Here is a 21,311-nt window from a genome sequence, read left to right as displayed (position 1 = left end):
CCAGACAAAGCGTGTTAGTCTTATTTTTGTTTTCTCAACCTGTAAATGTTTCTTTTTGCTGGAAGGATTTTTACCTCTGTTTGCTGTAACTTTGAACCTGCGGCTAGAGGGGGTTTCCTCTAGGCTATATGAATCTAAGTACCCTGTAAAGCATTTTCCATCTTGATTTTACAGAGATAATTTTTACCTTTTCTTCCTTTAATTAAAAGCTTTCTTTTTTAAGAACCGGATTGATTTTTTCCTTGTTTTAAGATCCAAGGGGATTGGGTCTGAACTCACCAGGGATTGGTGAGGGGGGGATGGTTAATTTCTCCTTGTTTTAAGATCCAAGGGGTTTGGATCTGTGTTCCCCAGGGAAGGTTTTGGGGGGACAGAAAGTGCGCCAGACACTGTTTTCTGGCTGGTGGCAGCGTTACCAGATCTAAGCTAGTAATTAAGCTTAGAAGTGTTCATGCAGGTCCCCACATTTGTACTCTAACGTTCAAAGTTGGGGAGGAAACCTTGACACTTGGGCACAGTCCCCATCCTCCAGCCCTCTGGTTCCCTCACTGAGCCCACATCCCCTGCCTTGCATACAGCACCCCCTCCTGGCTTGATACAGGACATTACTCCTCCTGGATTGTGCCTTTCCAGCTCAGCCTAGAGGTGGGCACTCGGTAACAAGCCAGCAGGTTGATTACAGCTCAGCCGGGCATGTAAATGAGCCTCCCCACCATAACCGTGTCCATGACACACTCCCAGCTCCCTGTGCCACAGATATCCCAGCGTGCACCGTGGTGCCGTGTATCCCCGTCTGCCAGGTACGCTGTCTCCACTGAGGCACTATGGGAGTGCAGCCCAGATTCTCCCACAATGCACTGCCCCGCTGAGGAAGCCAGTGGGGCTGTGTGCGTTGAACAAAGCTGCTGGGGGAGACAATTCAGCAAGTTTGCTGTAGCCTGGTCAGATGAAGGGGCCACGACCCAGTCACCGAACAGCTGCTGGATCTGCTGGAAGAATTAATGTGGGGCAGGTCTCCGGCCTGTGTGACATAGGAGGTTAGACTAGATGAGCTCAGTAAATGAATCTCTGAATCCATGACCCCCGGCTGTATGCACAGGGCAGGTGGGACCCATATCCCGTGGACATAAGACCCAGGAGCTGGGATTAGCGGAAGCATGGGTGGTAGGGTTGTAGAAATTTTGGTGGTGCCCAGAACCTGCTCCCCCCAACTCTGCCCCCCCCCCAAACTCCATCTCCCACCTGCCTAAGGCTCTGGAAGCGAGTTTGGGTGGGGGAGAGGGTCTGAAGTGCAGGCTCTGGGATGGAGTTTGGGTGCTGGATGCAAGCTCCGGGCTGGGGCAGGGGGTGGGTGTGCAGGAGGGGGGTGAGGGGTGCAGGGTCTGGGAGGGAGTTTGGGGATAGGAGGGGGTGCAGGGATGAGGGCTGTGGGGCTGAGGATGAGGGGTTCATGATGCAGGAGTTGGCTCAGAGCTGGGGCAGAGGATTAGGGTGCGGGGGGATGAGGGCTCTGGCTGAGGGGGTCATGATGCAGAGGATTAGGGTGCGGGGGGATGAGGGCTCTGGCTGGGGATGAGGCATTTGGGGCGTTGGAGACGCTCAGGGCTAGGGTGGAAGGGCAGGGTAAGGGCAGCCTGCCGTGCCATTAGTGAATGGGGGGCACTAGGACCCTGGGGCAGCAGACAGCAGTTCTGCTGGGAGCGGGGCTCTGCATAGGAATGTGCTACACTGGCAGCACAAGCAGGCACGGGAGAGGCTTTCTTCCAGGCAGGGACACAGCAGGGCGGGGAAGGGGGGAGACGAACGGGGGGGAGGGGTGGCAGGCGGGGACTGGGGCCTGTTCCAGGCAGGGCTGGAGGAGAGACTCAGCTCCAAATATTGGTGGAGCAGGGCCCTTGGCCCTGAATATTCCTGGAGCCCGGGCACCACACAAGAACATAACTCACCGCCTATGAGTGGAAGCAGTTTATTTCGGATTCCAAGCGGCACACACTGGTCAGGATTTGGCATGACATAATAATGGAGATGGTGACACAGCAGTGGAGTCAGGACATGAGGAGGAAGGGGACTACAACAACGGGGGTAATAAACAATGTCTGGTGGGCGCCCAGCACCCAGCTCTGCACTGCGGGCAGTACATCCCGAAACGGGCCATGGAGCAGTGGGAAAGAGCTCCCAGGAGCTGCAGCAGGAGGCGTGGGGATGGGCTGGCACTACAGAAGGACGTGGTGCTGATTCTGGAACGTGGGGGGCATTAGCAAAGTCCTGAATTATCATGCAAAGAATCTTGGGAAACATAGTCCACTGTGATGCTCTCTCTGCCAGGTTGCAGGTCCCAGTGAGCATCTTACCCACCCCTGAGGCGCAAAAGCAGGAAGACCGTGCTCTTGCTCCGGATCCTGTAATGGGCGAGCGTGTAGTCGTCTTGCAGCTCTTTGCTGTTGAACGTCAGGCGCTGTTGGCTGGCGGAGACACCCGTGCGACCCTCGATCTTCTTCTTCAGGCCCAGGACAGTGTCACTGGCGCGGACACCATAGGGGATAGTTCTGCTGTTATGGTCCTTCACAAAGATCTCCATCTCCTGGGGCTCGGTCGTGAGCATTAGGACCGTGGTGTCGTAGAAGATGTGGTGAGATGCCAGGGTCTGATCGTCCAGCAGCAGCTGGTTTTCCAGGCCAGGCTCCTGCAGGGCCAGGCGCTGCGTGTAAGGAGAGATGCCCCATGCACGCTCGAGCTCCTCCTTAATCTCCCATGTGGTAGTGGAGGGGCTCAGGCGCAGGGCCAGGCTGACCCCTGACAGCTGCTTCACCATCACCTGCATGGGTCTGGCTGGCTGGAAGAGAGACAAGGAGATGGGGATGGGTGGGGGTCGGACAGCCCAGGTGGGGCAGCGGCGAACCTCTAATGGCACCCTGGCATAGCAACCTCTGCTGGGGAGTGGAATCTCAACATGAGCGCTTCCCGCAGTTCTGGGCCCATCAGATTCTGTAGCAGGGAGCTGGGCAGGAGCGCTGGCTGTGGGGGGAGGGGGATCTCCCAGCTACTCCAGCCCCAGCCTCTCCCAGCAGGGGGCGCTGTGGGGGTGGGGCAGGAGCGCTGACTGTGGGGAGAGCTCCCGACTACTCCAGCCCCAGCCTCTCCCGGCAGGGGGCGCTGTGGGTAGCGGGGCAGGAGCAGGGGCCATCAGCGGAGCTCCCGGCTACTCCATGCTCGGGAGGCTCTGAACAGGGAAGAGCTCATCACAGGCTGGGGTGGGAAGGGGCCCTGTGAGGCGTTGGTACCTGCACGTCCCAGCAGCGGATGGGGGCCAGGCCGTTCCTACAGCACAGCTGGTCCCGGCACTTGGCGGCTTCTCTCGCCAGCAGGTCCCAGCTCTTTCCCTGCCCCAAGGTTCCTGTCGGGTCGGCTGGATCCAGGATCACGGGGCTGCGAACACACAACAGATTCTCTGTCAATGGCTCCTCAGCTGCCCACGTGGCCAGAGGCTCTGATGTCTGCCCCAGCCCGCTCCCTCTCCCCCATGAGCCGGGCCCTGCTCTGTGTCCAGGCTGCTGACACATCCCAGCTGCCTGCTGCCCACGTTGCCTGCCCCGGCTCAGGCACCGCACTGGGGTGCAGAGGGGAGCTGGAGGAGGGAGTCTCAGGCTTGACCGACTGGAGCCAGAGTCCCAGGGGCTCGAGGATGGGGCAATGGGGAGGGTGAGTATGGTCTGGGGTCTCCCAGCTTGGAAGAGCCAGGGTCTGGGCAGCTGAGGGGCTGGAGACAGCTGCTGCCCTAGTTCGTGCGATACTATCACACCCATCTCTAGTGCCGGCCCAGGGGTGTTGTCGGGTACCATACGCACTCATTCATGAGCCCTCGCCCCGTCAGTGTCACCATCCCCACCATGCCCATGGGGAAACTGAGGCACGGGGTACTGGTGGCAGAGTGGGGGACAGACCTGTGCCAGGCTGTGAGCCCCCCACTCTTCCTCGCTCATATGGGTGCTGCTGGGTGGAATCCTGCTCCCTTCAGTTAATGGGATTTGGCCAGTGAGCTCCATGGGGCTGGGACTCCCTTTGGGCCTACACCCCCAGAGGCAACCTGGCTGCACATGGTGCAGGGCGTGCTGGGCCGGCAACATTGCTTGGCTGGTGCTGAGTGTAACCGCAGGGGTCTTGGGGGTGGCAGGGCTGAGAGACACTGAGCAGAGCTGCCAGTTCTCTGCTCGCGTGTCCCCGGGTATGAGAGTCTCCCTCCCACGCAGAAAGGAAGGCCAAGCCGCAGCCAGACATGAGTGAGCCGCGCAGAGACAAGAGGAGCAGATGCAGGGGTCTCACCATGGGTCCCTCAGCAGCCGTTTGACATGGGGCCCTATCACGGAGGACTGGAGATCGTAGAACTCGGTCCAGTAGACGCAGAGATCTTGGTACCGGCACAGCAGCTCCATCACCGTGCGGAACCCCTCAGCTGTGCTGAACTTCTCTGCCCTCTCGGTGCCACTCTCCCAGGCATAGATGGTCAGCAGCTCCAGGGCATACTTGGTCGGCAAGCCCGTCGTTGTCTTGGAAAGCTGTTAAGGAGATGGGGGAAGCCGGCCTGAGACATGGGATGGGGTGGGAGTACAGGGGCCTCAAATTCCTCTTGCTGCATGGTCAGGTGGGTGCCCTCCCCTGCCCTCTCCCCTGCCCACGTCCTATGCTCATCACAACCCTCAACTACTTAGCAGTGGCCAGACAAGGTGAGCCGGGGTGTAATGTACCAGCTGGAAACAGAGAGAGAGTGTGTGTGTGTAATCAGACCTGCTCAGTTGTGTGTCAAGGCCCTATATTGCTAACATCTAGTGGGGATTCTCCTTTAGCTCAGGTGGCAGAGGTCCGTGCTTCTGAAACGGAAGGCTCCACATTTTATTTCCACTGCTGGTGTGAAGTCCCCACAGACTGTGGCATCAGGCACTGACTCATTTCAGGTGTTTATTAGGATAAAGAAAATTCTTCTCCCCAGGCCCTGTAAAGTGCCATGGGACAGGCTAGTGTCATTTCCACTCAAGTGAGCAGGAAATACGTTGTTAAATCATTATCTGAAATTTACTCTTTGTTCATTTGCTCGCCCTGAGATTAGAGGAGGAGACGTGAGATTGGATGTTTGAGAGTTTGGTTGTTATGAAGCTTCACAAATTTAGTTCCAATGGGGAATTTATATCTAGCTCTATCTCTAGTGATATATAAATTGTTGTTTTATTTTGGAATGATTTTTAATCGATTCTGTTTCCTAGTCAGACTCTGTTCAAGATGGCCAACAATTCTGTTGTTTAACCTCTGGTCCAGTCAATGATCAGAAGATCTTGTGAGCGCTTGTCTCAGAGTGACCCAAGCCATCTAAACCAACGGTCCCCAAACTTTTCATGTCGCGCCCCCCTTACCCATAATGTAATCTGTCCGCACCCATGCGGGAACTGGGAGCCGGGGGCCAAGGCCAGGGCTGGAGCTGTGGCTGGTGCTGTGGCCAGGAGTGGAGCCACGGGGTTGGAGCAGAGCTGGAGCTGAGGGCAGAGTGGGGCTGGGTGGCGCTCCCTCCCTGCCCTCTGTGGAGGCTGGCCCAGGCCCTGCGGTGTCCCCCCTGAATGTTCCTCTGTGTGCCCCTGGGGGGGGGTGCCCCACAGTTTGGGGACAAGTGATCTGGACAGATATTCTGGGACTGCTAGAGAGGGACTCAGCAAACTCGCCAGACTGGATCAGAGCCAAGATCCATCTAGTCCAGTGTCCTGTCTGCCTCCAGCGACACCCACGGCCCTTTGATGGGGTGATGGAACCCAGTCACTGCAGCCCACCCCAACAGCATCCAGGAGAGCAGTGAGCTAGGACAGACCAGCCTAAGCCAAGACGACCACCATCTCCGGTGAGCAAAATGCTGGGACGCAAAGTGATCTTCTGGAAAGACGCTGGAAAGAAGCGCTGGCAGGTGGAGGGGTTCCTGTGATCACCTTCAGTAGCTTTATTCCAGAGGGGTTTTTAACATGTGGGAGGTTCTTTTGTCAGCCCAGAGCTCTCCAGCTGAACCCACATTAACATACAATGGTAACCCCCAGGGCTGGCCAAGCGTGAGAAGGAACAAGGGCGGGGGAGAGGGGAATCACTGACTGGGGCAGGGCAGGGCACCTCACCTCTTTGTACCAGTGCTTGACCAGCCGCAGCAGGTTCTTGAGCTTGGCCGGGCAACGCTTCACGAAGTCCCTCTGCAGCTCGGTGAAGGAGGTGCAGAACTCACCGGGCCCGGCTCTGGCCCGAATCAGATCCTCGTAGACCTGGGGGGAAGGTTTGCTGCCAGGAGTCACCTGCCCTGGGGGAGAGAGTGGAGGAAGGGTCACCACACACAGATCTGAGGGGAGTCCTGTCCCAATGGGCCTTGGGCTAGTCCTGTGTCCCATACATAGGCTGCACCCTCATTCCCATGAGCTCTCTCAGGATAAGCCCTGGGGCCCATGAGGACGTTGCGGGGGGTGCGTACCCCCAAACCTGTTGGATCCCGGAGGCCGAGCTGAGGGGCAGGGATACAGTCCCTACCTAAGGCATCGTAGGCCGGGAGCACGTCCACCTCAATGGATTCCCACCGCCTCTTCGACTGGATGGTGATGGAGAGCGAGCGCGGGCAGGTGCCCTTCTCCTTCGGCTGGGAAACCTCCACATCAACGCTGAAGGCGATGGTCTGTCGGCACCGGTTCAGCTTCTGCTCGATGGTGTTGAGTACAGCCGCACGGTTCTCCATCTGGTCCTGGTAGCTGGAGAAGCAGCTGAGGAAAAGGACCAGATCCGCATCCGAGTTGTTCTTCAGGGCTGTCCCCTTCCCTGCGGAGCCGCCCTGCCAAGGAACAGAAGCATTTGCTCACTGCGCTACCCTCTCAACAATCCCAGGGCGCTGAGCCATATGGGGGCCCTCACCCCTGTGCCCGCTGAGCCAGGTCACCCCTCTGGCACAACCCCCCCTGCTGGGCAGCCAGAAACAAACCAGAACTGTTAGGATGGGATAGAAAATATTCCTGGGATGAATCCAGTGTTATAGTGTATACTGCTGGGGCGCCCTCTGCCTGCATCTCCTGATCACTGAAGACGGGGCAGAGCCTTGAAATTTGGCAGTGGGGTGACCTGCGTCTCAGGGATGCACCTTTTGCCATGCCCGTGAAAACCCACCCAACTTTGCCCAAGCTAAGAACCTTTGAAATATCTCCCTTTGCACGTGCTCAGTACAGATGTGTCAGAGTTTGGCCAGCCCCACAGATGACGTAGCATTTATACAGCATGTTGTACCGTCAAAGCCCAGCTCCCGTTGGCTTCAGCCGCAGCTGTGAGCACTCAGCAATTCTGCAAACCAGACCCTGGGGGCTCCAATTGGGCACCCAAAAATGATGAATGCACACTTTGGGAACAGCTTGAGTTAAGTGACTTGCCCAGCATCACACAGGAAGTCCGGAGCAGAGGCAGGGATCGAGTCCAGTTCTCCAGGGCAGCATTCAACTGTCTTACCCGGGAGACCTTCCTTTCTCTCTCTGGAACCCTCTGCCCCATTCATTGCACACCTTCCATCTGCTGCAAAGTCCTGCAGACAACAGTCTCCTTTACTACCTGGCTCTGATTCACCCGTAGAGCAAGTCCACCCTGTGCACTGAATGAGGCAGGGTCCCATGGGAAAAATAATATGTGATCATGTCATTAAAGCCTGTATTGTAATACATATACACAATGGGGCCGAAATGATCTTGGGAGACAGGCCAGTCCTTGCTTACAGACAGCCCCCCAATCTGAAGCAAATACTCACCAGCAACCACACACCACACAACAAAAAAACTAACCCAGGAACCTATCCTTGCAACAAAGCCTGTTGCCAATTCTGTCCACATATCTAGTCAGGGGACACCATCATAGGACCTAATCACATCAGTCACACCATCATAGGCTTGTTCACCTGCACATCTACCAATGTGATATATGCCATCATGTGACAGCAATGCCCCTCTGACATGTACATTGGCCAGACCGGACAGGCTCTACATAAAAGAATAAATGGACACAAATCAGACATCAAGAATTATAATATTCAAAACCCAGTTGGAGAACACTTCAACCTCCCTGGTCACTCAATTACAGACATCAAAGTCACAATACCCCAACAAAAACTTCAAAAACAGACTCCAACGAGAAACTGCAGAATTGGAATTAATTTGCAAACTGGACACCATTAAATTAGGTATGAATAAAGACTGGGAGTGGATGGGTCATTACACAAAGTAAAACCTATTTCCCCATGCTAATTTCCCCTCTACTGTTATTCACACCTTCTTGTCAACTGTTGGAAATGGGCCATCCTGAGTATCACTACAAAAGTTTTTTTTTCTCCTGCTGATAATAGCCCACCTTAACTGATTACTCTCGTTATAGTTGGTATGGCAACACCCATTTTTTCATGTCCTCTGTGTATATATATCTTCCTACTGTATTTTCCACTGCATGAATCCGATGAAGTGGGTTTTAGCCCACAAAAGCTTATGCTCAAATAAATTTGTTAGTCTCTAAGGTGCCACAAGTACTCCTGTTCTTTTTGCTGATACGGCTACCAGTCTGAAACATGTCACCGTACAAGGGAGACAAACTCTCATGCTTCAGAGCATAAACTGACCACTAACAGCCTGTGGTCAGGAAGAAACTTCCCCTATAGGCAAATAATTCTATAATTGTCCACGAGGTAGGATCTTGTGCCTTCCACTGAAGCAGCTGGTGCTGGTCACTGTCAGAGATAGATTACTGGGCTAAAACTGCTCTGACCTGACAATGCAGCTCCTACGTTCCTACCTGATGCCACCGGCAACTGGGAAGCCAGGGCTGTTATGGGATAATGCCCTCTGCTGCCAGCTGTAAGTGGGAGCCCTGTTCGGCATCCCTTGGCCCGTCCAGCTGGTGGTTTCAGCTTGCCCTGATCACAGTGTAGACACCCAGGCTTTTGCCTGCACCAAAGGAGCCCTGACAAGCTCTTTCACACTGGCAGCTGGTCCAGAACAGACTCACCTTCACCGTCTTGAACACCTTGATGTCGTCAAAGCACGTCTCCTTCAGGAAATCACAGATCCTCCGGACAGTGTCTTTCACCTGCAGCTGGAATTCCTCACTGGGCTGGAGATGCTCTGCAATCCAGGCATCCAGCGATCCTGCGGGCACCTGGTACAGCTCCATCTCTGCTGCTTTGCTCCCTGTCCCTGCCTTCCTCTGCTGCTGCTGCTTTTAAGCAACCGCGGCAAAGCCCAGCCCTGCTGATCTCCTCCCTCTGGATGACATCAGGCTGAGCTTGTTAAGGTGGCCTGGGCTACAGGACTAGAACTGTCCACCAGACGCCTGCTGGGCATGGCTAGGAGAGAAACCTGGGGGCTGGTCCTCATCCCCAATTCCAAGGACAGCCCAATGCACTTCCCCCATCCCCAGGGATTCCTAGGAGGGGGCTGTCCCTAGGCCCTGTTTGCAGGCGCTGTCCTTCATGCCAGCCCCTATCCTGAGTGTCTGTCTCCCCCACCCCACCAGAGAGTGACACTGACCTCGTCCGTGTCAGTTTCATGTGCCTAGGCTGGGACACAGGGACCCTCTGGTAACTGCCCCAGGGAGAGTAATTAACAGGGAGGGCAATTAACCATTGGAACAACTTACCAAGGCGGGGTGGTGGCTTCTCCATCCCTGGCCATTTTTAAAGCAAGACCTGATGCTTTGCTGGCAGAGCTGCGCCCAGGGTTATCTTGGGGCAGGTCACTGGCCTGTGCTGCACAGGAGGGCAGAGTCCATTCTGGCCCTGGAATCTAGGAATCAGGGAGACCCAAATGAAGGGCCGTGGGCAGGGACATGAACCCCCAGCCCAGAGTCTCGTTAATGTCACTCTGCTGCCTGCTGTCTGGACACCCCTGAGTGCCAGGGGGGTTCTGGAGCCATCTGCCTGCAGCCTCACGGCAGCCTCCCGACTGCTGCGCTTCTTCTCCAGCAGCAAGCCTGCCAGGCCGGCCCTTCCTTTACGAAAGGGCTGGTTAAGTGGTGGTGAGGTTCCCCCTTGACCCGGACAGCGACTACCTGCCCCCTGGCTGAGGGGCATTTTCAAGCCTGGCTGAAGGAAGAACAGCAGGATTTGGGGGAGGGGGTGCACCTGCAGCGCACCCCAATGCAGGAGCCAGGGCAGACGAGCACCTGGGCGAGCACTTTGGAGCTGCTCCCTAAGGCCACCTTAACTGGCAGCAGCAGAGCTAAGGGTTTCCCCGGTTTTGATCTGCTAAGTTTCATTTTCCATTCACTAGAGAAATGAAACTGCAAAGGCCCAGCTGGTGACAAGGGAGGGGCCAGTATGGGCTGCTGCTGGAAGCTGGGGATCACTCCTTGGCACTGGGGCAGGGGCATCGGATTCGGTTTCCATCTCTTCCCTGCGTGGGAAGTTCCCATGCCTGCCTGGCCCGGGGCGGAGGGGTGACGCAGCCAGTGCCAGCAGGTGACAAGGAAGCAGCCTGGCCTGCTTTGGCTGGAAGTGGAAACTGAGCGGTGCAGATTATGTCACCAGCTCGAGGAGCAGCAGAAAGCTCCCAGCAGCGCTGCCCACTGGAGAGTAGGCGACACAGAGCCCAAGCGAAACTGGGGCGATTTCATGTACATGTAGAGTGCAGGGAGAGGGCTACCTTTGCTAGCTTGATGCTGATTGGGCGTGAAGGGCCAAAGAGACAGGAGGGGGCAGATTGGGGCAAACCTGCCCCTCGGTGATTCCCCACCCCTGCAATGTCCCGGGGGCCCTAGAGGGGCAAATCAAAGACTGCAAGGCTAGAAGAAGCCATTGCTATCAGCTAGTTTGACCCCCAGCCCCTGTCACAGGCCAGAGCCCTGCCCCCCACTAACATCCAGGGCAGAGCTTGTGGAAAACCAGCCAATTTGGGTGTAAGACTGGCCAGTGATGGAGCTCCCACAATGTCTTCCCACAGTGTAGGCTGATGTACCTGCACTGGCATCACCCCTGGCCCGGTGCTTTGCCTGCCCTGTGAGTCACCCAACCAGGTGGCCAGGGTGTGCGAGGGGACCTGCAGTGGACTGGGAGGGGGGGGTGATGGGGCTGTAGGGGGAAGGTGGTGGCACAGCAGGAGAGAGCAGCTGTGAGGGGAATGGCTAGAGATGTGGCATCTGTGAGGGCCATTGGGGGGAGAGAGGCAGCTGTGAGGGGTACCATGGGAGGTCCCACAAGGATGTGGGGGGGTGAGATGGGGCAAATGTGAGGGGTGCCTCCAGCCTCCCCAAAGCCCTCCAGGCTAATGGGCAGAGGAACTGGGTGACGGTCAACCCCCTCCTTTCCCCCGGTGCGATCCCAGCCCTGGAGAGGGACCCATCACGCTGCATACTCAGATGACCCTGTCCTGTGGGGAGACAGCTAGAGAGGATCCCCAGCCAGAGCGGGGCCTGCTAGAGCCACTGGGACCAGCCACTCGCAGGCACCATGACCACTGAGCCTGGGCAGCGAGCAAGCTTCAGGATGCAGCCAGCCATCACTCCTAGGGCGTCCCTTTGCTTCCTGCCCCCTGCCCAGCTCCCAGCCCTTTGAGCAATTCTGCACACTATATTAGCGCCCTCTGCTGCACAAACACTACTATACACCTGCTGCCTGCCGGTCCAGCCTGCAGAGAGCAGCTAAGCCTGTTTGCGCCCAGGAGCGTCCACCAAAGGCACCTGCTTCTTAGCTCCCGAGGCCCCAGGTTTGATCCTGGCTACATGCGGCTCCAGTAGCCCAGGCTCCTCAGCCTGGCTCTGTGGCTCAGCTACCTGTAGCAGGAGCAAAGTGCTGCCCAAGCAGGTTCAGGCCATTTCAGAAACCAGCACAAGGGTTCATCAACTGCTTTTATTGTGTTAATATAATACAGTCCCGCCGGGCCGGGTCCAGTTCTGTGCCACGCTCCCTTCTCCCACACCAGGGCTGCACTGGGCTGCCCGGCCTGCGACCGCCTCCTTCCTTCTCTTTCCACCCATTTTCCTGCCTCGCTGTCGGCGCAGTGGTGATTGTATGCACGCGAGCTGGCTCCTGAAGACCTAAGCGGCACTTTCCCCTTTGCTCACCTGCGTCTCCACAGCAGGGTCAGTGGTGTCACACCCCCAGGGGAGAGGAAAAGCAGGAGACCCAGGCTGATAGGTTTCGAAGGGGCTAGCGACCAACATACCCACCCAAGGGCCAGATCCTCCAAGGTCTTTAGGGGCCCAACTTCCATTGACTACAACAGGAGTTAGGAGCCTAAATACCTCTGTAGGTCTGGGCTGAAATCTCGTCCTCGGGAGAGAAGCCCCATTTTGATGACCTGCTGCTGTGCCTGCTGGGCCATGCACTCCATTTTGTGTGGGCATGGCCAGCCAGGGCTCAGGCTGAACGTCATAACACGTAGCTCGTACCTGGAGCATTTTGGTGACTGCTCTCCATGCGCTGGCTGTTCCCTGGGCCTCGTGCCCGGGGGAGGAGGGGCCAGAGAGGTGAAGGCACTTGGCCAAGGTCCCCTGGCAGGGCAGTGGCAGACTCCTGGTCACCTGAAGCCTGCTGGGCCACCCAGCTGGTGAAAGGTACTGCACGGACGCAGCCTGGAGCTGAAATGCCTTGTCCCTGGCCAGGAGCAACTGGGAAAGCCACCTCCACCCACCCCAGGGCAGCTCCCTCCCCTGACCCCCCTCTCGGGTGAGAGCTGCTCTCTATCCCCAGACAGGCCTCAGGCTTCCAGTGGTGACACCCAACAACTTGCCTGTTCAGTGCCGGCCACCCCAAATGGCCAGCAGCCAGAGATGGCCGCTGGGCTCTGCCAGAGCCAGGCTGAAAGTGCCTGGTCTGGACCCAGATCCCACTTCCACAAGGCCTGCGGTTATTCCCATCCCACAGAGCCAGGTTTGGGATGGCGGTCGTGGGGAAGCACTCTGTGGCTCAGGCCTCAGGGCCAGCTGGCTCCTGGCCTTGAATGCCTGGCATGCCCCATGCTTCCCCATGGGCCATGGATCAGTTCTCCCTGGGTTTGGGATCGGGTTGAAGACTTGGGGCATTGGGGTCACGCAGAGACGCTCCCACTCCCCACCACTCACTCCTCCTTCCCCCCACCCTGCAGGAATCTGGAGCCATCCCAGCCACATGGTGATCTCTCCTGGGCTGCCTCATTAGGTGGGCACCCTGCCCCTAATTCCAATCAGGGAGTGTCCCAAGTGAGGGGAGAGGCTTGGGCTCTGATCTCCTGCCTGCTGAGCCCCCCATTACACCATGGGACCACACATGCCCGTCCCAGAAACCACCAGCCAGGAATGTGCTCACGTACCTAGGACCAGACTAGTGCCCCCAAGTCCGCTGGGGGCTGGGGTGCAGCCTGAGGCGGGTTTACATTCATCAGTAACAGTCCGTTAATAAATACATCAGTGGTCGTGTCCCCAGGGGAGCAGGGGGAACCCAGGTACCTGCCTCCCTGCCCCCCAGCACATGCCAAACAGGGGTGTGCAGGGAACTGTCTCCGGGAGGTTCCTGACTCTGGAGAGGGCTGGGTTAAAGGATGTCGGGCAGGGGCCAAGGGCCAATCGAACAAAAACAGTCCCTGCTGGACTGATCTGCCCCTCGGGGGACGATCCAGGCTGGGGCACGGCCAGATCCAGGAGGCCTCTTTGGTGTCTGGATGGTGCACGGCCCCTGCTCCTCTCCCGCTGGCCTCCCAAAGCCTTTGGTCTGAGGCCTGGGCCCCCGTCTCTGGTTGTGGGGCAGGCCCTGGGGGCTTGCCCCGCACCTGGCTGGGGAGAAGGGTGTCTCAAGGGTGCCACTGCCCCCACCTAGCTATGTGCAGAGGGAACCCACGGCCGGCTCGGCTCGCCGGTCTCCCCCGTCCCTACCCTCCCTCCCCCCGCCTCCTAGCAGGAGTCCGGCGGGTCACCAGGCGGCAGCGCTGCGGGGTCCCCTCTCGGCGCGGGGCAGCTCGTGTGTGCGCCGCTTGCGGGCTTTCCGCGTCTCCTCCACATGCTTCCATTTGTGGGGCTTGGCCTGGATGCTCAGCGGGGGAAGCCGGGGCGGCTTCTTCTTGGGCTGGTGGCTTGTGCGGCCCCACAACTGCTGGCAGACCTGATCCATGGCGCTGAGGTTGGGGTGGTCCACCAGCTGCAGGAAGTCCTGGTACCACAGCTTGCTGCTGGCTGGCTCAGCGGGTGCCTCCTCCCGGGCGCCGATCACCTCCAGCGAGAGGCGCAGGAGGGTCTGGGTGAAGCTGTGCTCCGTGGCCTGGCAGTGGTAAAGCCCGGCATCCTTGCGTGCCACGCTGCGGAGGAGGATGCCCCGCTCCGTCAGCAGCACCCGCTCATCCAGCTGCACCTGCAGGCCCAAGGAGACAAGGCAGAGCTGGAGCTGGAGGAGCAGGGCCAGAACCAGGGCCAAAGTGCAGTGCCTCAGTGCACCACCCTGGCCTCCCAGGCGGGGCTGGGTAGCTCGGGGGCAGGGCTTGCTGCTAGCAGGCCATGCGCTGCGCCAGTGCTGCTGGGCGGGGATGGGCCGAAGGGGCATCAGGGCACAGAGATGCCTGATAGGTGCCGAGAGCTCGCTTCAGAGCTGGAGCTGACTGAGCTGGCACAAGGGAAGGATGGGCCCGGACAGCTGGAGCGGGGCGGGGCAGGGCAGGGCCAGGCTGGATTGGGTGTCCTCGCGCCAGGGAGGGATCAGGAGGGGAGAGTGAGGTGGTGGGGCCGGAGGAGCTATACAACCGGGAGGGGTCTGGCTGGGGGTGGCCATGTGTCATGCATACACAGCAGTGAGTGGGGTGGGAAGGGGCAGAGGATGGGAGGGGGGCTCTGGAGCCCAGCCGGGAGGGCACAGGGATCCAGGAGCCTGGGGTATGATAGGTGCCAGCCTGTGTCTCTTGGCTCTGACCAGCCTGGGCACAGCCAGCCCAATGCCCCGGTATCAATACGGCACGTGGGTCAGGCCGAGCAGCCCGCTCCTGGGGATGGGGGGCCCTGTACCTCCTTCCTCGGGGTGTCGCTGGCTTTCTGGTAGGTCCACAGCACCCGGGCCTGCAGGGACTTGGGCACGCACTCCAGGAAGGCACTGCTGCCCTCCACCCCGTACAGCTTCTTCTCCGGCACGCTGCTCTGGTGGGGATCTGCCAGGCATGGGCCACAGAGAGCATGAGCATGGGAGACACACCGGGGCAGCCGCACCATGGGGCCAGAACGAGCAAATGTGCCCGAGCCTTTGGGTCACGTGGCATGGAGCAGGCACAAGTGAATGCACCAGGGTGGCTGGGACAGGAAGAGTGTGGCTGGCATGCTCCAGAGCCATGGGCCATGCAGCAGGCATAAGCTATCGCCCGCCAGGTGTCTGCGCTGAGCGGGCAGAGGCACGGCCATGACCTGTGCCCATGTCTCTTCATGCCAGGCGTGTGAGCAGGGGGAGCGCCCCGCCCCACATCCTGCGGCACACGAGCAGGCAGCAGTGGCACTGCCCAGGCACATCTCTTTCTGGGAGGATGGGCACGCAGAGGGCTAAGGGCTGAGCTAGTACCCCAGGGGCAGGGAGTGGGCACACTGACCTCCAGAGCACAGCGTGTTGGGGTCTCCGTTCCGGACATCCTGTCGCCGAAAACGCCTTAGGGGAGAGCGGGGAGAGGGGTCAGGGTGGGGGCACAGCGGGGGATGGATAGACGGACAGACATTTTCTGAGGAGCACAGGGGCTCTGGCAGCCTCTCCTAGCGCCTGGGGAGTGAGCCCCCTTCTCCCAGCACCTGCCAGGAGCACCCTACGTCAGGCACCCTGCTGGACCCTGGGTGCGGAGCCCCACAGTTCTGCGACATGGGGCCAAGGAGTCTCTCCCGTCAGTCCCTAGCGAGGGGCTGTCGCTGTTCTGAACAGGCTGTTGCTATGCTGACTGCTGGCAGCGGCAAGGTTCCTACCAGGCCCCCCATCACCCTAGCATCTGGGTGCCTCACGCTCTTTAATGTCGCTCTCCTCACACGCCTCTGGGTGGCAGGGCAAGGCTCTTCTCCCCATTGCACAGATGGGGAAACTGAGGCCAAAGTCACCCTGGGAGCCTGTGGCACTGAACAGAGGCCTCCTGCCCTGGGCTGGATCTTATCACTTCAGCTAGGCCCAGGATAAGGCTGGCACAAGATCACCCCAGCACCAACCCTACCCCCGACATCACCCCAAGCCCTGCAGTGTGGGGGGCAGCTCTGATGCATCCGGCACCCCCTGCATGCCTCTCCCCGGTCCCCTGGCTTCCTCTCCGGTCCCATGGCATCCTCCCCATGGGTCAGCACTTCCAGGGGCAGCGAGGAAATGATCTGAGCGAGGAGCCCCTGGGCCCCATGTGGCCGGAGCAGAAGGGGCCGTACCTCTTGGTGTTGGGCATGTAGCGGGTGCAGCTGGTGCCGTTCCAGGCGCAGTAGGGATCTCTGGCCAGGCAGCACTCGGCACAGCCCTTGCCATAGATCCCGCAGCGGTGTAGGGGCAGCTGGGAGAGGGACGTCGGGGAGCCCACGTAGAGTTGTTGCTGTTGGAGAGGCAAGGCCAGACGGTCGGGGGCGGATCCAGCACCCGGGCGCATGCCACGGCACTGCATCCCCGGGAAGGTGCTCATGCAGCATGTGGCCAAGGGGTCACCGCCCCCATGGGGCCTGTGTCTCAGGAGGTGCCAGCCTGGGGAAAGGAGGGGAGACTCTTCCCCTGGGATGGGGTGGCCACAGTGCCCAGCCTCACCCACCGGGCGCCCACACCAGGGCGTCTGGGGGCATTTGGGTCAAGGCGGGTCAGGGCCAGCCTAGCTCTCCTGCAGGGGATGAGGCCAAGGGAGAGCTGTGGGGACTGCAGCGAGGGCCCCGGCACAGCACGCCAGCTGGGGGGGAGGGGCAGACGGCTGCCCCGAGCTCTCCAAGTAATGGCCCGACACGTGGGTCGGTCTCCTTACACCTCCTCCAGCCCCTGTACCCAGGACTACTTTTCCTCGGTCTCCAGTGGTGCAAGGACAACGCTGTGCCAGAATACGGAGCTAATCCCCAGCAGGCCCTACCCTTGTTATTACAATGGCTGGCTCCAGGGCACTGGGTACCAGGGGCTGCAGAGACACAGATGGGTCCAGTGCCTGCCCTGGATCCAGCCACGACTAGCACCCCAGCATGCCAGTGCCACAGCTGGCACCCTGGCACAATGCCATGGCTGGCACCCTGGTACAACTGGCATGCCAGCACAGAGCCATGGCTGGCACCCCAGCCAGCACCCTGGCACAATGCCATGGCCAGCACATCCCACAGCTGTTTCCCCACCCCCCATCTCTTCCCCTCCAACCCTCTCAGATGCTGCCCGTGCCCGCCGGACTCCTCACCCGCTTGGATGAGATCTGCATGCTGGTGATGGGGGACGTATCCTGCCGAGACAAACAGAGCACAAGGCACATTAAGGGGGAGTCCAGGCAAACACCAGGCTCCTAGCACAGCCCAGTCATTGGTGCTTTGCCCGTCTGTCCAGGCCATGCCTGGGGGGGGTCTCACTGCACTTCTCTGGGGCGGTGTCAGCCCCATTGCCCCGCTCCATGGGCGAGGCGCTGAGAGGCCAAGTGACGCACCTGAGAGCACAGAGTGGCAGGACTATGGATAGAACCCAGGAGTCCTGGCTCCAGCCGTTGAGTCAGGCTGGCGACGCTGGGTTAACGTGGGTGGCAGGGCTGCCCGCCCACAGCACCGCCGGCCCCACCCAACATGGATAGAGGGGGATGGGCCCATGTGGCAGGCACCCAGTCAAACTCCTTGCCGGGGTGGGGCTGGTCACCACATGGCCACCGCTCCCTCAGCCCCCATCTCATTAGGATGTGGCACCAGCCTTTAGCACCCGGAAGGGGAAAGGGATACGCCGAGGCAAAGCAGTTCCAGCCCATGGCTCGGGTTGCTTTTTGCCAGCTCCCAAGCACGGTGGGGTGGGGGGGGCCACGACTTCGCCAGCCTGCAACAAGACAGGTGTGTGTGTGTGTGCGCGTGCATGGGGGAAATCAGGCCCCTGGCACCTCCCTGCCCTGCACACTGTCCTACCTTAAACACCTGCAGCTCCTCCAGCAGCAGCTCCTCCATGTTCTGCCAGCTCTCCTTGGGCACTGAGACCACCTTCAGCACCGTGCCAACGTCTGCCGGGGGGAAGGGAGGGGTGACAGGGCATGGCAACATCCACAGCTGAGATGTCTCACCTGGGCAGCTCCCACACACTCACACCCGGCTGGGAAGAGATGCAGGCCCAGGACCCCACTGCCCAGGGTCAGCCTCCCAGATCTGTACGTGGGCATCGAGAGAAGGGGGCCCTGACTGGCAAAGGCAGTCCCAGGGAAGCCGAGGGGTCACAGTCACGGCTTAGTGTGAGCAAGGACAGCATAATCCCCTTACGCTCAGCCCCCACAGCTCTCAGGCCGGGGCAGTATCGTTATCCCCATTTTACCGAGGGGAAACTGAGGCAAGAGTGGGAGAGGGACTCATCCAGCAGGCCAGTGCCGGGGCAAGGAACAGAACTCCAGTCACTGAGCCACTGTTGCTCCCCTATTTGTCCTTGCACTTAGCCACACGCCCAACTCCCTGCGCTGCAGGAGGGCCTCAGGGCAGCTGGGGCGCTGACTGGGCACGTGTGGCGTGGGTGGAACATTAGAGGTCCTGGGCAATCTGGACAGCTCCAGGGAAATCTGGGGCTGGCAGGAGTGAACGGGGTCTGGGAGAGGCAGTGAGTGTACCTGTGCCAATGAAGAGGACGTCGTAGTGCCCGTCGGCGGCCGTCACCCGGTCCACGGCGATGCGGGTGAAGGTGTAGTCCCCGCTGGTCTGCAGGAAAATGGGCCGCTGGTTGTGTGGCAGCACGGGGTTGGCCATGAGTGGGTGGTTGCGGGCGAACTGGATCACGTCGTCGGGGAAATCCTTGGTGGAGCTGAAGGTGCCAAAGGTTTTGCTGGGGCACTGAGGGGGCAGAGAGGGACGAGGTCAGCTGGGGAAAATGGGGGGACGGGCCACAGCACATGAGACGCTGCTGCTCGTCACTCCCGACCCGCAGCCCCCCTGCCCTCCGAGCCCCGGGTTCCCCCCACAGCTCTGCCGGTGCCCCTCACTCCCGACCCACAGCCCCCTGCTATCCCATTCCTGGGCTCCTCCACAGCTCTGCCAGTGCCCGTCACTCCTGACCCACAGCCCCCTGCTCGCCCAGCCCTGGGCTCCCCACAGCCCCGCCGGTGCCCCTCACTCCTGACCCACAGCCCCCTGCTATCCCAGTCCTGGGCTCCCCTCGCAGCTGTGCTGGTGCCCCTAACTCCTGACCCGCAGCCCCCTGCCCTCCGAGCCCCGGGTTCCCCCCATAGCTCTGCCAGTGCCCCTCACTCCTGACCCACAGCCCTCTGCTATCCCAGCCCTCGGTTCCCCCCACACAACTCTGCCAGTGCCTGTCAATCCCGACCCGCAGCCCCTGTGGTTCATCCTTTCCGGGCCCCTTGGCCAGAGCCAGCTCAGTCATTTCCAATTGGGTGGGGGCTTGTTCTGGCCAATGGACCAGCTCTGAGCTGGACATCCAGCTCCCTACCAAATCCACTGGGTGCTGAGACCTGGCACACAGCCCTGGCTCTGCTGCTTCCTGCAGAGCACTGACAGCAGCTGAGCCTTCCCTGCTGCCCAGGCCCCTCGCTCAGCTGGCCACCGCCTGCCCCGACAGGCCTCTTGGCGGGGGCAGGATGGACTCTCCCCCCAGGACAGGCTGGCAGAGCTGTGTGTGGGCACTGAGGTACCAGGCGCCAAGCTCAAGGGGTCCAGGATGGGGGCAGGATGCAGGGCTGCAGATATCAAGAGGCTCGGGCAGCTGCATAGCCCTGCTGAGGGACGACGCTGGGGGAGGTGCCTGATCCCCACTGGCTGCAGGGGGAGCCCCCTGCCCCACGCCCCTCCCGGCCAGCTGGGGACCACGGCACGTACCATGCCCGGGCGAGGGTAGGGCACACGGCCCTGGTACGACACCCACTGGTAGTTGGGTCCCTCCTTGTGAGCGAAGGGCCCCAGGAAGGCTCGGCGGATGTCGTGCATGTTGTACAGGCAGACGGCGGAGCCCCTAAACACCGAGCTGCAGGGAAAGCAACAGGCAAGGGCATGAGGGGGGCACTGGAAGCAAAGGGGGCATAGAGTGGGGGAAGGGCAAGGGGCACAGGGAGAAGGGGTCAGAGTGGGCATGGGGCAGGAAGGGAAGGACTAGGGGTCCCTGGCCCTGAGCACCCCTGTACACCAGGCCCAGCTGCAGAACCTGTGGGTGCTCTGGTGAAGGGGTCGTGGAGGGGTGGCGTGGAGCTGACTGGGGGGGGGCGGAGGGGGGATGGGCAAGCTGGGGTTGGGTGAGCTGGGGGGCCAGATGAACTGGCGGGGGCTGATGAGTTGGGAGGGGCTGGATGAACTGACTGAAGGGGCTGGGCGCATTGAGGGGGGGTCCGGGTGAGCAGAGGGGTCAGTGCAGAGCTGGCTGGCGGGAGAGCGAGCTGGGGGGAGTGGGGAGACAGGCGCTGAGGGGAGGGCAGGTGAGCTGGGGTCGGCGCAGAGCTGGCTGGGGCTGGGCATTGGGGGGCAGCACGGAACTGGGGGGGCTGGGCATGCGGGGGGGGGGCGGGTGTTGGGGGGGCCTCGCTGTACCTGGAGGTAGAGAAGACGGCGTAGAGCAGGGGGTTCCGTGTGTCCCTCGTCCTCAGCAGGAAGACGTCACCTGTGAGTGGCAGAGAGGGATGGGTATGTCATTGATCAGCCCCCTGCCCCCAGGCACACAGTCCCCCCTGCCACTACCTCCTCCCGCCTGACGTGACCAGCCCTCCCCCCAAGCACACAGCCTCCCCACATGCCCTGTCACACAGCCCCCCCAACCCAGGCAGTGGCCCTGCAGCTGGTGCCCGCCCCACGCCACTCACGGAGCTCATCAAAGAAGGTGTCGCCCCCATCGCTGCCTGGCACCGAACACACCAGCCTGGCCTTCAGGAACGTTGTCCACTTGTTCACCAGGCTCCGCTGCCCACCAAGGTCGTTCTGTGGGGAGGGCAGACAGGCTGAGCGGGGGCCGGGCAGGGGGCTCAGCAGGATGCCCACCCCCAGGGAGCCTCTCCACCCACCAGGACGCCAGCGCTGCCAGGTCCCAGGGCATGACAGACAATGGACTCCCTGTCTCTGGGCCGGACCTGCTGCAGTGGCACGGGAGAGCCCGACTGAGCTGTCCCCAGAGTGGGGCTCATGCCAGGACAGCTGGGAAAGGATCCCACATGCCTGGCTGGCAGAGCCACTGCCCACATGCCAGGAGGGCTCGGCTC

The 21,311-nt window shown here is 60.3% G+C and overlaps 2 protein-coding genes across 6 annotated transcripts in view; both read right to left on the bottom strand.

Moving 5' to 3' along the window:
* Positions 1 to 1,959: 1,959 nt before the first annotated feature.
* On the bottom strand, positions 1,960 to 9,248 carry LOC120369144 (2'-5'-oligoadenylate synthase 1-like). The gene is made up of 6 exons (XM_039482088.1): positions 9,037 to 9,248; positions 6,544 to 6,838; positions 6,144 to 6,319; positions 4,321 to 4,553; positions 3,282 to 3,426; positions 1,960 to 2,833 (listed from the first exon to the last, which is right to left on the bottom strand). Exons 1-6 carry the CDS (start codon positions 9,199 to 9,201, stop codon positions 2,348 to 2,350), a joined length of 1,500 nt encoding a protein of 499 aa, XP_039338022.1. The 5' UTR covers positions 9,202 to 9,248; the 3' UTR covers positions 1,960 to 2,347.
* A 2,610-nt stretch (positions 9,249 to 11,858) lies between these two features.
* The window catches only part of SEMA3B (semaphorin 3B), an 88,862-nt gene continuing 79,409 nt past the window's right edge, over positions 11,859 to 21,311 (bottom strand). For all 5 annotated transcript variants that reach the window (XM_039482069.1, XM_039482065.1, XM_039482068.1 and 2 more), the window contains exons 9-18: positions 20,919 to 21,033; positions 20,650 to 20,719; positions 19,948 to 20,092; positions 18,729 to 18,948; positions 18,046 to 18,137; positions 17,346 to 17,387; positions 16,360 to 16,517; positions 15,558 to 15,613; positions 14,989 to 15,128; positions 11,859 to 14,344 (exon numbers count right to left, since the gene is read on the bottom strand). In XM_039482069.1, coding sequence (XP_039338003.1) covers positions 13,910 to 14,344; positions 14,989 to 15,128; positions 15,558 to 15,613; positions 16,360 to 16,517; positions 17,346 to 17,387; positions 18,046 to 18,137; positions 18,729 to 18,948; positions 19,948 to 20,092; positions 20,650 to 20,719; positions 20,919 to 21,033 — 1,473 coding nt within the window. In that variant the 3' untranslated portion in view covers positions 11,859 to 13,909. The remainder of the gene's footprint in view (positions 14,345 to 14,988; positions 15,129 to 15,557; positions 15,614 to 16,359; positions 16,518 to 17,345; positions 17,388 to 18,045; positions 18,138 to 18,728; positions 18,949 to 19,947; positions 20,093 to 20,649; positions 20,720 to 20,918; positions 21,034 to 21,311) is intronic.

This window comes from Mauremys reevesii, linkage group 7 (genome assembly GCF_016161935.1).
Source record: "Mauremys reevesii isolate NIE-2019 linkage group 7, ASM1616193v1, whole genome shotgun sequence".
Classification (NCBI taxonomy): Eukaryota; Metazoa; Chordata; order Testudines; family Geoemydidae; genus Mauremys; species Mauremys reevesii.
This window is presented reverse-complemented; position numbering and strand designations above follow the sequence as displayed.